We start from the raw sequence: 14,406 nt of genomic DNA on the forward strand, positions 1-14,406 counted from the left end.
ACGGTCAATTATGGCTTTGCTCCTAGGACAAATGGGACAATACAGTAAATAAACATGCAGCAGCCCAGTTTGCACTGAGCTAGTGGCAGATCCAAACAGAACCTCAGAAGTTCGGGGCTCTTGGCTTCATCCAGAATCCGTGATTGTCACACTGGTATGAAATATGGAAAGGCAAGGCCTCCCAGCTCTGCACAGAATCATTAGCACATGTGTTATGCAGAATAATACCATTTGCAAAGGAGACTATTAGCTACCCAGGAATGCAGTGGATTCTCTGTTACCTGAAGTCTTTAAACCAAAATCAGATAGCTTTCTGAAAGATATACTCTACGTCAACAAGAAGTTATAGCTTTTATGTGGGAATCACTGGCTAAAATTCTATGGCAGAAGGACAGACTAGACCATAATCGTCCCTTCTGGCCTTAAATTCTATTAATCTAATGTAAGCGGAAGCTTGCCTATGATTTTAAGCCTTTTGTTATTAGACTTCAGGGAGTGTAGCAGGTAGTTCATCATTTATCATGTGTTCTCCTTTAAGTTAGTTGATATGCCTGAAAGAAACCTTGAATAGCAGGAAAACTTACCCTCTCCCCCAAAGTCCAAGTAAATGGCAGGAGAAGAAAATGAGTGCTAGGTTTCTGGAATTCAGACTCTCAACATATGTTAGGTCATGGCTCCATGGCTTCTACATAAGCATATGTGCTTGAATCGGTGCCACAAACCTTAAACCCCCTCCACCGGGGATTGTGGCCACTAGATCATAAATCCAATGGCCTTGCCCCATCTGCAACCTAACTCTCATTGCTGGTGGAGCTGGTGCAGAGCTTAGCTGCACTTTATGCAGGGTGTGCAGAGTACCTCACCTACTGCTCTTTAGCTGCCCATCCCTGCAGATCAGACCTGCAGCAGTTCTGTTGCGTAAGGTGCCTTCCATGGCCCTGACAGTGCTAGGTGAATTTCACGCTAGATGTCTAAACATTAAATTGAGCCAAGGCAATCATTCCAAGCCTCAGAAATATCTAACTTCTAATGAAAAAAAGGTGTTTTAGACATTGCTCCAAACCAAGAGGATTTGTTTCTGGAAAGAGATATTTATATGTTTTCTAAAAGGACCAACAGCAGTAATGAAACCCAGCACATTAACCATGACAAACCCTGTGTTGTTTAACAGACATTTCACCTCTCACATATATAGCTCATCCATCAAGCTGCTTTCATGTTTTTAATAGAAAAAAGTCATTGCAATCAACTGACAAATTTTCTTAGCTTGCAGGTTTATTTTAGGGGAAATTCAGTCCCTGTTTTTTATCCTAATATCAAGAGCACTGACCCCCTTTCCCCCTCTGTAAGTGGCTGCACAGAATGATGGCCTAAATGACCCTGTAGTGTTTGCATCCACCCCTTAAATCTGCAATGACATTTTCCCCCTTGTCATGACCCCTCTGCACAGCATGCCCTATCGCTAGCTATCTGCATCACCATATCTTGCCCCCAGCATATAGTCCCAGTGCAATAGTCTTTAGAATGGACACATCAGTAGGCGGTTGGTAGGATATCTCTGAATAACAGAACCCGGACAGTTTCCAAACTGTCTTTCAGAAAAGAACAGCCAGCTACCTATAACTGGTTTTAGTGGAGCTACACCATTTTACACCAGCTAAAGATCTGGCCCAATTGTTATTTACAACATATAGAAAATTGGAATGTGTGACACTGGCAAGTTCTTCAGTTGGAAGGAGGTTTGAAAAACAAGAAACAAAGGCTTACATGAAACATAAGGAATTTTGCGATTGGCCTCAGTAGGATCAAGATTTAACCATCACTAATGCTCTCTGACCTCTCTCTTGCAAACGGTGATTTCCCTCAGCCCAGCCTTCGATTTCCATTATTTAATTACATTTTTTTCATATACAGGAACCCCAGATTTGGCAAAACTCTTTTCCCCTTCTGCAGACTATTATCCATTTTCCTCCAATGCAAAACCTCCTCCCTCGTTACCTACTGCTTCATCTCCCCACTCCCTCTTCCTCTGATCATCATCACATTATGGCACTACACTAACAGCTGAGAAAGCAACGCATGCCATTTTCTCCAGATCAGGATAAAAGTTGCTTACGAAATAAGTATACACAACCATATCCCTACTCAACATCTACATCATTCCAGTTGCTCCAAAATCAGCATAGCTGGCAGCAGCATCCTCTCCCTCCAAGAATGAATGGGACATTTCATATTGCACCCAATTGCTTTAGCAAGCAGAAGTCCCCAGGTATTTTACTCTGGCTATATCAATAGCTATCTATGCTATATATTTAAGATGAATATTGAGAACTCACTGAAGGACATGCCACAGATGACCCATGGAGAGGAGTTTTCACGTTGAAAGCACGGAATGAGCTACTGCGGGAATCATCACTGGGATCCTAGCCCCAGAGGATGAGAGAGTAAACCCAAACTTTGCAGGTTTATCTAGAATACTGAGTGCCATTGCCATATGCCATCGTCTTGATGTATGGGACACGATGCACATAACTCCTCATGTAACAAAATGAGTCCGTGGAGGAATGGTCCATAATTTTTTTAAAAATGTGCAATCAAAGAGAAATATTTTCACCATCCTTTTTAAACACTCGCCATTCTAGAGGCAGGCGGCAGCTGCTGTTCATGTACCGCATATAGCAGGTCTCGATTTCAAAAAGACAGGCACAGAATTGCAGTTGTGTGGAGAGCGGCATACCCGAGTTGTGCATCCAGTTACCATCATGGCAGGAGTAACTCAGATATTTGCATAGATATGGGCCTGAATGGCTATTTGCAAGGGCAAGCCTTGCCCTTGCCATCATGGTTATTGCTTACTGTGACTCTGAATTCTTTCTTGTACGGATTTGCGTCCTTAACATGGGGTTTTTCCATTTCATCTCCTCAGGTTTGTTTTCTTTTCTTTTACACACTAACCAGGTTCCTAGAGGTTAAAGTTAATGCGTTTTGGAGTAACAAAGGACAATCTCTTCTCATCACAGAGAGTATTCTTTAACTAAACTGTCCTCTGCGTACTAACAGTGAGGGTTGAATTTTCTGCTGATATAATTCTATTGAAGTCAATGGATTTACACTAGTGGACAATTTGGTCCTGAATTTATTACACCAGTTTCCTTTGGAACTTATTCCTCCATATTACATTTTAATTTATGGCACAACAAGGATTTCAGACTTGAGTAGCCTTGCTACCCTCACAACCAACGATACCTCTTAGATTTTGCTATTCCAGGTTTACAGTATTGTATCTCCTATCCCGGATCCTTAAAATTCCACCGGTTGTTCCTTACAGAAACTCAGTGTCATTCAATAGCAGTCACTCTGCAGTGCAGGAAAGGTAGAATTTGAAACCTCTCACAGTGTAATGAGATTTTCTTCTGGAAATAAGGAGGGATAAGAGTATTCAGCAAAGCATCTTGTTACACTGAGGCTTTTCTGACTGACCCCAAGATCTGGGAGCGCATAGCTGGTATAAAGATCGCATTTGAGTGCAGGTCAGCCAGACTTGAGGATCAGGGCCATCATCATTGTATGCTTAAAATGCAGAACTGTTTTTATACACGGTAAAGGTTCATCATCGTGCATGAATGCAAAGAATCATATTTTCACTTGGAGGACTCTTACCTGCATGGCCAGTGTGTGAAACTGCCTTGTGATATATAAGAGAGAAGAATGCAAACTAATATCTGTGAATAAACAAATTCATTAATTAAAGCATTCCTCAAATGTTAGTCTGACTTGGGTAACTGCAGTGGCAAGTGAATACAACATTCAATGTGCTTCTCTCCACATGAGTGAGCCATGAAAGCACTGCAGGCATAGCAGTTAAACCTTATTCTGAATTGAAACAGACTCCAGTTCAAAATGACACTGATGGCATGCCCTTGAAGAAGCTGGATAAGTGTGTTCTACTGCTATAATGCATACAGTGGCTTATTAGAAATGAAAGCCACCTAAAACTGACAAAAGCAACAGTCACTAAAAATAAGCAGAGGCAAAGAAAAGCAACCAATGGCCCAACAGAGGTAACACAAGTGAAAGGGAATGTCCCAGCAAATGACTAGGGAGGGCTTTCTCTTTAACAGAGTCTCAGAATGGTCTTTTCTTTGGGTTCTAGTTTAGAACCCTGACTTTGGACAACCATAAGGAGATAGCTCGTGTAAGCTGCTCCTGCCAGCATGGAGAAGGATGTGAAGCCATTGGTTAGAATAAACAAAGTGAACAGATCAAAAGGGGATAATTGCTAATTTGAAGGTGCATGTGGAGTCCTCCCCTGACATGAGCATAGGAGCAGCTTTCTAGTTTATTCTCTGGTTTCATTAGTGAAATTGGCTTTTGTCTTGGAGAAGACCCAGCATCTCGAATCACATGCAAAAGCTGAGAACAGCAACAGTGCCTACTCAAGAAGGTTCTGGTGTATAAAGGGTAAAATGAAAGATGTGGAGTGAAAGGTGAATGAAGCTAAGACCATTTATAGACATGCCCTCATAATACAAGGGAAAAAACTTGCTTGGATTTTAGGGGATGGGGAAGGGAAAAAAACTGCTGAACCAAGTGTTTGGTTTGTTTGTCGAGAATTGCCATGCTGGTAACTTAATATACATGAAATAATGCATGTATTTACCCAAGTTTCTCAGCTCCCAGAAAGAGGAAACCTTCATTCCTTATTCCACTGGGCACTATGTTCATGGGTAAACACTGTTCAGGTGCTTACTTTTTAGTTCAATATTGGTTAGATTCCTTCCCACTCCAATTTGGAAAAGTAACAAAACTGCCTACTTGGTATTCCCAAACGACATCCAGAAGCAAATGTAACAGAGGTGTCAGCTTGACAGTTGTCTTTATAAGCACTGAAAAATGCACTACTTGTTACTTGGCAGCTCCTGAACAAACAGAACGCAAACACTCCCAACAACATACATTGCCCATGTCCATCACCCACACACTGTGATGACATCAAAGCCATATATTGCTGGACTTAAAGGAAGACACTTCTCTGGGATGTAAGCAAACAGTATTTCCAGAGGCATTCATAGACAACATAGCCAACACACAGTTCCTGCTGCACATACTCGGCTCTGAACATTGGCTTCCCAGTGTCATTTGTTAATTCACTGGCACTGCTTCTGCAGTCAGTGACACAGTTCAGTAGTCAGCACCATGCATCCCGGAAGAAACCCAAGTACCTCAAGCAACAATGATCCTCAGTCCGATGGTATCTAACTTCTTAATAAACACAAGATCAGCTCTTCTGGAGCAAGAGCACAAGGACTATAAGCTGAGATTCTTAAAGCCCTATTCCTGTTCATTTTCATCGCAATTTGGCTACCAAATCTCTTAGCTGGCTTTGAAAATAGCAGGAAAGTAAAATAAAATGTGCCATCATGTAGCCACATGTTGCACAGGTCCCTGCACAGGTTTGCAGGGGCTGGGCAGATGATGCAAGAAGCCTTCCTACCCAGCCTACTTCCCCACCACCACCCCTCCCAGCTCCATGCTCAGGGGCTTGATTCTTATTACACAGCACTGTGATTGCTGCAGGGTAATAGTGATATCAGCATTAGCCTCCCTGCAAAAGAGGAACCCTGGCCCCACTTCCCATTGCAGCATGTGTGAGAGGGACAATCTTCTTCAACCTGTAGAAAGGGTACCGCATAGGCCACTTTGGCCTACACTTCCCTCAGAGTTCTCAGAGCCACTGTTCTTGACCAACAAGCTATGTAATCCTCTCTCAGCCAATGGTGCTTCTCAGGACCTACTCGGCAGCTCATTGGACTATAGCAGTAACTGTGGTGCTCCATGAGTGCCTGACGCAGGCAGTTCATTTTGGATTCTTGACACAACCCTCCCCTGCCCAGTCACAACTCCTCCATGCAGTTGTGGAGATAGCCACCATGGAACATTTGATGAAAGGGCTTCAGAATCTTTGTGGTCTGATCATCCCCGCTGCAGAGCCACGGTATTTCTACTGGCTACTGGGCCTTGCACTGAGATACAAGTATAATGACCTCCATTAGGAGTCATCAGCAGGGTGGGAATCCTGGCCTAAAGCACAGGCCTCTTCCACTTGAGTTGAAGAAGTAAATCCACTAGCTAGCAACGGTATTTCTATACATCCACAGAGGGGGATGTATAACATACTTTGCCAGTGGAGAAGGAGAGGGAGTGGTATGTTCTTCTAAAGCTTCAATGATTAGAGTAAAATACTAACATGCCCCAACAGTTGTGTGTTCAACTCAACTAGCTTTATCTGTGTTAAAGACTATGCTGCCTTGTCTGCACTGCAGTATAAGAACCTGTTAACAAACATCTTCTAACACCACACCTGTAAATCCATCTAGAAAAAAAAAACAGATTTCTTTTGTAGGAAAGAGGATGATAGGAATGGCTATTGAATAACTGCAGCTCCTAGCTTCAGGATAGCTATATTTGTACTTTGTCCTTACAGTACTGCCAACTTTAGGAAAACCTTTAAAAAAATACCTCTTCAGCAAAGACAAATACAGCTTGCCTTTTGGCCTTTGTAAACTCAACCATTACACAGGTTGATAAAGTGTGTGCTGACTTTTTCAGTATGCGGAACATTATATAATGGGTAGTTTTCGCTTTCAGTTTTGATCCCATCCAGGGAATTTACCTGATAATCATATTTTCATATCTTCCTTTTGAAAGGTCTTTCAATAATTTTTCTGTGTTAAAATCAGAGGTGAGACAAAGAAAGAAAAATACAAGGAGAAATATCACTAAATGTGGGTGCATTTTCCTTAGGGGTTAAATTTATCCCTGGACAGGAAGCTAGTGTGTGGGTTGTTTGCTGACCCTCTGCAAACGGATGAATCTCACCATCTGTGTAAGTGAAAGTGCGCCTTAAAATATTTTACCTTTACTGTGTCCAGAGGATGCCCCACAATTACACTTGCAGCTCCTGGGGATTAAAATAAGGTCATTAGACAAAACACATTTGGGTGAGTCAACTAAAAGGAGAGACTTTTGTAACATTTACCCAATGAAACTCAAATCCGTGCCCTGTTACATAGGAGCTCCCCTCAGCCAATCAGAGCACTCGCCATCATTCTGCTCATTACTTAGTTGATGAAAATTTACACGTCAGTAGAACCTAAGGGTACACCTTGAAGCAATGATGTCAGTTGCAGAGCAGATGCACAGGGAGAACTGACATTCCCTTTGTGAGATGGAGCTAATAATCTGCTCCAGATCCCCAAGAGCCAACCCAGAGAGGTGGTGGTGGTGAGACCAGTTGACATGAAGGGCACTGTGAATGATTTATGGAGGATACTGCAGACCAGGGGCTGGAATAGCATATGTGGAGGGGCTGCGGTGCTGTCCCATGCACTGTCTGCAACATGGAGGACAGATTTTTATACTCAACCTCTGCACATGCAAAACCTATTTTCCCATGCAAAATCTATTTTCTCTTAACCAGGTTTTGTGTGCGTGCGTTTGAGGCTGCTTGTGAAAATCTCTGTCATTCAGTGGCGGGACAAGGGCGGTCTAGCCTAGTGATCAGAGCGGGTGTGAGACTTCATGGCTGGAGCAGATGTCAGGAACCAGCGATTAAGGTCAGAACTGGAGTCAGTAGTTGGAAGGTGGAGCCAAGAGTCAAGCTGAAGGTCAAGCACTCAATGCTGGAGCTGAGGGGTAAACCAGAGTCAGCAGTCAGAACCATGGATCAAACCAGAGGACAGTTCCTGGAAACCAGAGCCGAGGATTAAGCCGTAGTCAGAAACCAGAGGCATGGGTCAAACCGGATGCTAGGAATTGGATAGTAGAGCCAAGGGTCAAGCCAGAGTAAGTAGTCAGAAGCCAAAGCCATGGCTCAAGCTCAGGGTCAGTAACTGGAGCAAGCAGGGTAGCAGGCAGTCCAAAGGGGGTCCAAAGCAGGGGCAGGACAAAGGCTAGGCTGGGTGGAAAGCAGGAGCAGCAGGCATGGGGTGGCCATGAGCACTGAGCAGCCAGTAAGCTGCTGCTGCTGCGGGCCTAAGAGCAGGCTTGCTAGCTCCAGCAGCCCATCAGCTGGCATGGCCAATGGTGGCGAGGCCAATCAGGCAGCCTGCTGCAGGCCAGCTGTACTGATGAGGCTGCCTGGAGATTAGCTCTGGTGCAAGCCCTGGCTCCTGACAAATGGCTTCATAGTTAATTGATAGCTCTGTTGAGAATTGGAATATTACCATATTACTCAGTTGTGGGAAATCAGCTGCCGCCCTGCAATGCCCAGGAGAAACATTTCCATTATGGCCTATCAAAGGGAGAACAACAAGAAGTGGGAGGAGAGAAGCAAAGTGGGGGTAGAGAATAAGAATCTTTTAAAAACTGCTCCGGAAGCTTAGCTCAGCATCACACGCATTCGTGAATTTGATTTATGTGAGTATTGAGTACAATTGTGCATGAAAATTGCACACACAATTGGCAAATTTTATCCCTAACTGGCTATTTGCTCACCCAGTTTTCCTGCCCCATATATGCATGTTTTTGCAGTAGTAGACATGGGCAAATTAGCCAGAATAACATCACAACAGACACTCCAGTCTCCTCAGGCTTTGGAAATCAAGCCTCACCCTTTCTCTTGGTAATTTGGAAAAGATTCCAGTTTTTCCCAAATAAATGAGGACATTGACCCAAACTATTTAGTGGTCTCACACCCTTGTGTGGGGCCAATACAAAAGCCTCATGTGCTCTGTGTGGGCATTAAAAATCCACAACAGTAGCACTTTTTAACAGTAGCCACCTGCTCTTAGCCAAATTTTTTTTCTCTACCCTGTTGTGTTGTCCACCTGCCAGCTGTCTTCCAACCCAGTGATAGCTGCATTTTAGTGGTGCACTTTGGGATCTTTCTAGATAAAAGGAGCTCTCTAGAAGTGTAAGATACTTCTTCCTACACTTTCTAATTAAGATGGCACTTATTTTACAGAAGGCAAGAATCAATTCTTTCAGAAAACTGCCTGATCAATAATTCTAGTCTGATAGTGAGAATTGTCCTGATAATACTCTTACATCCTTATCAGGACGATCCACTCAGAACCAGATCTGTGCCTTTCATAAAAGGGTGTGGATTAATGGAGCCATCTGATTGGCTGGTGAGGATTGCCAGCTGTTTAAATATGAGGCTGTATGCACAGGGATCTGAACTCAATAGGCAAACACTAGAATGCCTTTATAAAACCATAGTCTTAAGTGTTGGGTTACAATATCATTTTACATATTTCTCAGCTAGAGACATTCAGCCTTGTAGATCATACACTTACTTCAGGAATGTGTAATGTAAAGATGACACCATAATGTCATATCCCACAGCTCATTGCATATTGATATCTTAGAACAGACAGATAAAACTGTGTGATGTTCTGTTACTGCTTAATTGAAACTATCCTCTCTGTACAAATGTGGCAAATGACACATACAAACACAGACAGGAATAAATGCACGCAACTTGATAAAAGCATCCATCACTAGACTTCATTTTTAAAAATGCACAAACACTTATCTATTTTTGGTAAATTTCTGGTGTTACTGTCCCAAAATATCCCACCAGTGTTACTTACCTCCTATCCAACCAGCTACAAAATCTTCTAATTGAAGACTGCCCATGTTTTAAAACTGCTGGACAATTCCTATTCAAATCGTTTCGTGGAAGTTTGCAATTCACAGTCAATTTCTTCAGCATGTGCTGTTGAGGACTGCTTGAATGTGTCTCTTTGACTCTGTTATGTAGAAAAGTGAATTCGACACCATGGGGTGTCCCAAAGGGATTGTAGTAAGAGTTTGTGTCTTTCACATGTTTCAGCAGAATTAAAACTGCAACAACTCTGACTCTAACCTCTCACACAGCCTGTCTCAAAGTGCCTCCAAAGCCCACTGTGACATCATTCCCCCAAACCTTAAAGGCACAGTACAACCAGAGCATAGGAATTTTCACACTTTTTTTTTCTTTTAGAGACAATGGGGAAGGTTACTGACTAAGTACAAACCATGCATTTATTGCAGGTCAAATTACTTTGTGTTCTAATTGTTCCTTTTGAAAGAAGAATCAGTAAAAGGGATTTTATGTTACTGGCAATAATGATAGTTGATGATAATTGCATTTGAAAAGGTAGGGCTTTTCCATAGGCATAATATTTTGAAAACATGAATTAATATGAAATTCCAGGTCTGGCATGCATGGAGTTAGGGCCATACTACGAACTACTTACTTATGTCGGTGAGCAGATCCTCACACAAGTCACAATATAACAACAACAACAATACCTAGCTCTTATATTGTGTTTTAGTCAGTAGATCTCAAAGAAAAGTTATCATTATTCCCATTTTGCAGATGGGGAAACTGAGGCTGAGAGATCTGCCCAGGTCATCTGCTGGGAACAGAACGTAAGTCTCCTCAGTCGCAACCCTCTGTGCTATCCACTAAGCCACACTGCCTCTCATGTGATACATAGCCGCATATGCGATCACAATATGAGTAAAGAGTTCATACTGTGGCCCTTGAATGCAAGGGAAAATGACTGTGGTCCTGAATGTCAACTGATGTAAATAAGAGTAACTCTACTGAGTTCAACACAGCTATGCTGAGAATCTGGTCATCTAAGTACAGACTAAGGCACATAGTATAGCTATCCTTGGGGAATTTGTACATCTGGGGCCTAATCTTGCCAACTTTTACTCATATGAGTGGACCTTACCCACACGAGTAGCCCTGTTGACTTCAATATTCCATACATGAAGCCAATGACACCATTCACACTTTAGGATTTGTCAACAGAGGGACATCCAGGAAAATGACTTAGTTAAACTTCATTAAATCCCTGTGTGGACACTGTTAATCAGAATTAAAGTGGCCTTAATTCTCAGTGACAATGTTCACACAGGGGTTTAATGTCATTTTACTAACCTACTTCAAATTCACACCTTTAATTCATGTGGATTAATTTTCCTGGCTGTCCCTATAGAAACCAGCTGTTAATGCCCTTGCATAAGGAATACCTATGTGAGTAAGGGTTTGTAGGATAGGGCCCCTACTTAAACCTAAACTTGTTGCTATTGAGGAACAAGAAAAATGGAACTTACTCCTATTCAGTCAACTTATAGCCAGGAAACTTTACTTAAGTACATTCAAAGCCAGGAACTACTGGGTTAGGATTGAGGTGCAATAGGTCTGATTAAACCAGTTGACTCTATGAACTCCCAAGTTAAAAAATTAGGCACCCTGAGCTATCATATCGTTCTGCTTGACTCTGTACAAGTGAGATCTAAAGAGATGACAAAAATGACAAAAACGAAGTGACTCTTCATGTACCGCTATTAAGTCCATGGGACGTTTTCTCAAGAGAGCACACCATGAGCCAGCCAGATGGTCCAGTGGGTGCGCCATGCCCTTGGTGGAGAGGGGCAAGAAAGTGAGAAAAAAGGGAATTTCCCAAAGGATTATCCCTCCCCCACTATCAAAAGTGTTCTACACAATGGGATACTTTGCACCATAATGGGTTAAATTTCCACTGGGACTAGGGCTGACTGGAAATTTTCCATCAAAACTGTTTTGATAGAAAAAAATTCTTTTGGACTAAATTAATTAATACAGAATGCCTGAAAATCAAAATATTGTGGCTTTCAACCAAAAATGTTCAATATTTAAATTTTCTCTGACCCCCCCCCCCACATTTTTCAACCAGCTCTAATAATAAATAAAATAAATAATAAAATAACAATAATAATAAAAATAATATAATGTATAAATGGATGCACATGGACTTTGTGTGTATTATTTTCATGAAGACCATTGAAAAATCTGGCCAAGTGGGATAACTATTCAGAAGGAGGGATGTATGGTGGATTCGCCACGTCTTCAATTTAACTTAATGGAGTCACACAGTTAAATTCCCCCACCACATTTTGAATAGTATCCCATTAAATGTGAAATATTTTTAAATGATTTTCATGTTACTGTAAAATAGAATTGCAGCCAGCTGTTATTCAGACTTCACTGTAAATAACTTGGATATAGTTCAGAAGGAGTTGGGAAGCTAGAACTGAAATGGAGGATGAGCTCAATTTCTGGAAATGTATCTCTGAACATAGTGGGTGCCAATCTGTTTGCAGTGAGCTGGGCAGTTGACAGCACTTGGAATAACTAGCTCCCAACAATGAATCAGATACTTCACTTTACTATTTCAAACCAGCGCTGGAAAAGGGCTGAGATACCTGACAAGGAGCTAATTATAAAGACTTGTAAAGTGGTAATCTATCAGCAAAAAGTTAGGAGGGGATTCAATGGGAAGAGTCATGGGAACTTGGAAGAGCCTTCATTTATATGACTAGGAGATGTGTGGGATTTTGTGGGATGTAAAGAAGCCTCCTTCCAGCCCTGGAAGGATCCATATATTTTCTATGGAGGTCATCTCTGTACTGTATGTGCCCAAACAGACTGGATACTTCAGTCCTGGCCCATGCTTTAATCATGATGGGGGCACATCAACAAGTGCAGCATGGGTTCCCAGGCTTACAATACAGGTTAAACTTGATTGGGCAAGTGTACAATATTTCTTTATTATGATCCATTACATTTCAGATACTCTGGTCCAGGATTAACTCCTCTTTGTATGTTAAGCTCTTTATAAAAGCATAACTGCAACCCCAATATTGCAAACAGATACACGGGTGCAAAGCCTTCAGCCTTCCCAGGGTCTACGGCATTGCATCTCTTTGCATGACTGGGACCTAAAAAAATTGATCAAGGCCAGTAGATTAAAAAAAAATGATATGAAGCTACAAAATGACTAAAAATGAATTTAACCAATGTGTAAATGAAGTAAACCAGACAGCATCATATGCAAAGACTACCAAGTAAATCCAGACTGTCTGAAGATACACCAGTGAAAAAGTGTGCCACAGATGTTAGCCTCCATCCGGTCAGTGTGGCCTTTATTCTTTGTTCCCCAAAGTCTACATTCACATTTAACCACATTAAAATGGATATTGTTTGTTGGCACCCAGTGTATCAAATGATCCCGATCACTCTGTATCAGTAACCTGTATCAGTTCTCTTCGTTATTTACCACCCCCCTCCCCAACTGCTTTGTCATCAGCACCGTTTATCAGTGATGAGTTTATGGTTTCCTCCAGATCTGTGTTAAAAATGCTAAATAGTGTAGGGTCCAGAACTGATCCCCGTGGGACACCACTAGACACACCCCTGCTCCATGATCATTCTTCACTTACAATCTAGGCACCACTGTTAACAGTCTCTGCAAAGGGCCAAGGACCAGACAGGCATGGAACCTGAGCTATCCTCTCACTCCCAGAGGTGGTGTCTCCAGGGTAGCCTTGAGGCACAGTGGCAGGGGTAGACCCCGGCCTGGGCTGTACCTGAGCTGTGAATAAACAGACTTGAGGGCTACCCGTTTAGCCTCTTTGACGTACAGTGAAATTCACTAGCCAGGCAAACTGATTTTACAAGCAGCTCTTTTATGAAACCCTGTTTACTCCAAAATGCTCCTGTGCCTCCAGCCTGAGAGTGGGAGACAGTGGGGTTTATGAAACCCCAAGACTAGTCCTCAAGTCCTTGGCCGCGGTAGGTAGATTAGCCCTCAGTTTATGAAGAGAGATGTAATGACACCAGCCAAACACGGGAGGAAAATTGAAAAGACATATTCAACCTAAACCAAAGATGAACTGAAAATAAAGGGCTGGGTTGGGTATTAGCCATCTGCCCAGAGTAAGGGCTGCACCATTATAGCATTATACCTCAGAGAAAGCTCTGATTCCTTCTGGACCACCCCCTAGCTCAAAGAGCTCCTGGCCCATTACAAGTCCCCCTTTGCCATCTCAGCTGCACTGACTGACACTATGGCCTCAGTCCTTTACCTGCTCTGCCCTTAATGGGTTCTGACTAGGATCCAAATGCACATTTTCTGTTCAGGATCAGCAATATGGATAAATGATGGTGTTTTGCTTAAGCATCAACTAAGATTTATCAACCTGGGTCAGGAAGCTTGTGAGACTTGACACACATCGGTGACTGCATTGAAAGACACTATTGTTCTCAGGGCACATCAGTTATATGGGGGAAGAGTTCACCCCAGTGGAATGGTACAGGGGCTTCCAGGGACATATTAAATCCCTCGCATGGTCAAAAAGACTTATTGCGTTACTTGGAAGGTGCATGGAGACCTGTGGCTGAAGATGTAGTGATGCATCACGAACCATAGGAAGTTATAAGGGGAATGGTCCTAATAACTGCATCATTTTGAGGCTCTGCAGTTTCAGTGGTAAAGATGCCATTACAGAGCTTGACCCCTGAAAAAGCTCAAACAGTAGGGGAGAATATTTAACCCCAAACAAAGCATTGCAGCCAGGGGTACT

General features: G+C 42.4%; 1 protein-coding gene across 4 annotated transcripts in view; it reads right to left on the reverse strand.

Annotated features, from left to right (window-relative positions):
* SLC25A48 (solute carrier family 25 member 48) overlaps window positions 1-9,824 on the reverse strand; it is a 48,842-nt gene extending 39,018 nt beyond the window's left edge. For 3 of the 4 annotated variants that reach the window (XR_012160525.1, XR_012160524.1, XM_073358148.1), the window contains exons 1-2: window positions 9,597-9,824; window positions 6,918-6,961 (exon numbers count right to left, since the gene is read on the reverse strand). Coding sequence is in view for 1 of the 4 variants with exons in the window: in XM_073358148.1 (XP_073214249.1) it covers window positions 6,918-6,961; window positions 9,597-9,642 (90 nt within the window). In the remaining 3 variants the exon portion in view is untranslated. The remainder of the gene's footprint in view (window positions 1-6,917; window positions 6,962-9,596) is intronic. The other variant, XR_012160526.1, reaches the window with a different exon arrangement.
* Between the last annotated feature and the right edge of the window lie 4,582 nt (window positions 9,825-14,406).

The sequence above is a fragment of the Lepidochelys kempii genome, chromosome 8, assembly GCF_965140265.1.
Source record: "Lepidochelys kempii isolate rLepKem1 chromosome 8, rLepKem1.hap2, whole genome shotgun sequence".
Classification (NCBI taxonomy): Eukaryota; Metazoa; Chordata; order Testudines; family Cheloniidae; genus Lepidochelys; species Lepidochelys kempii.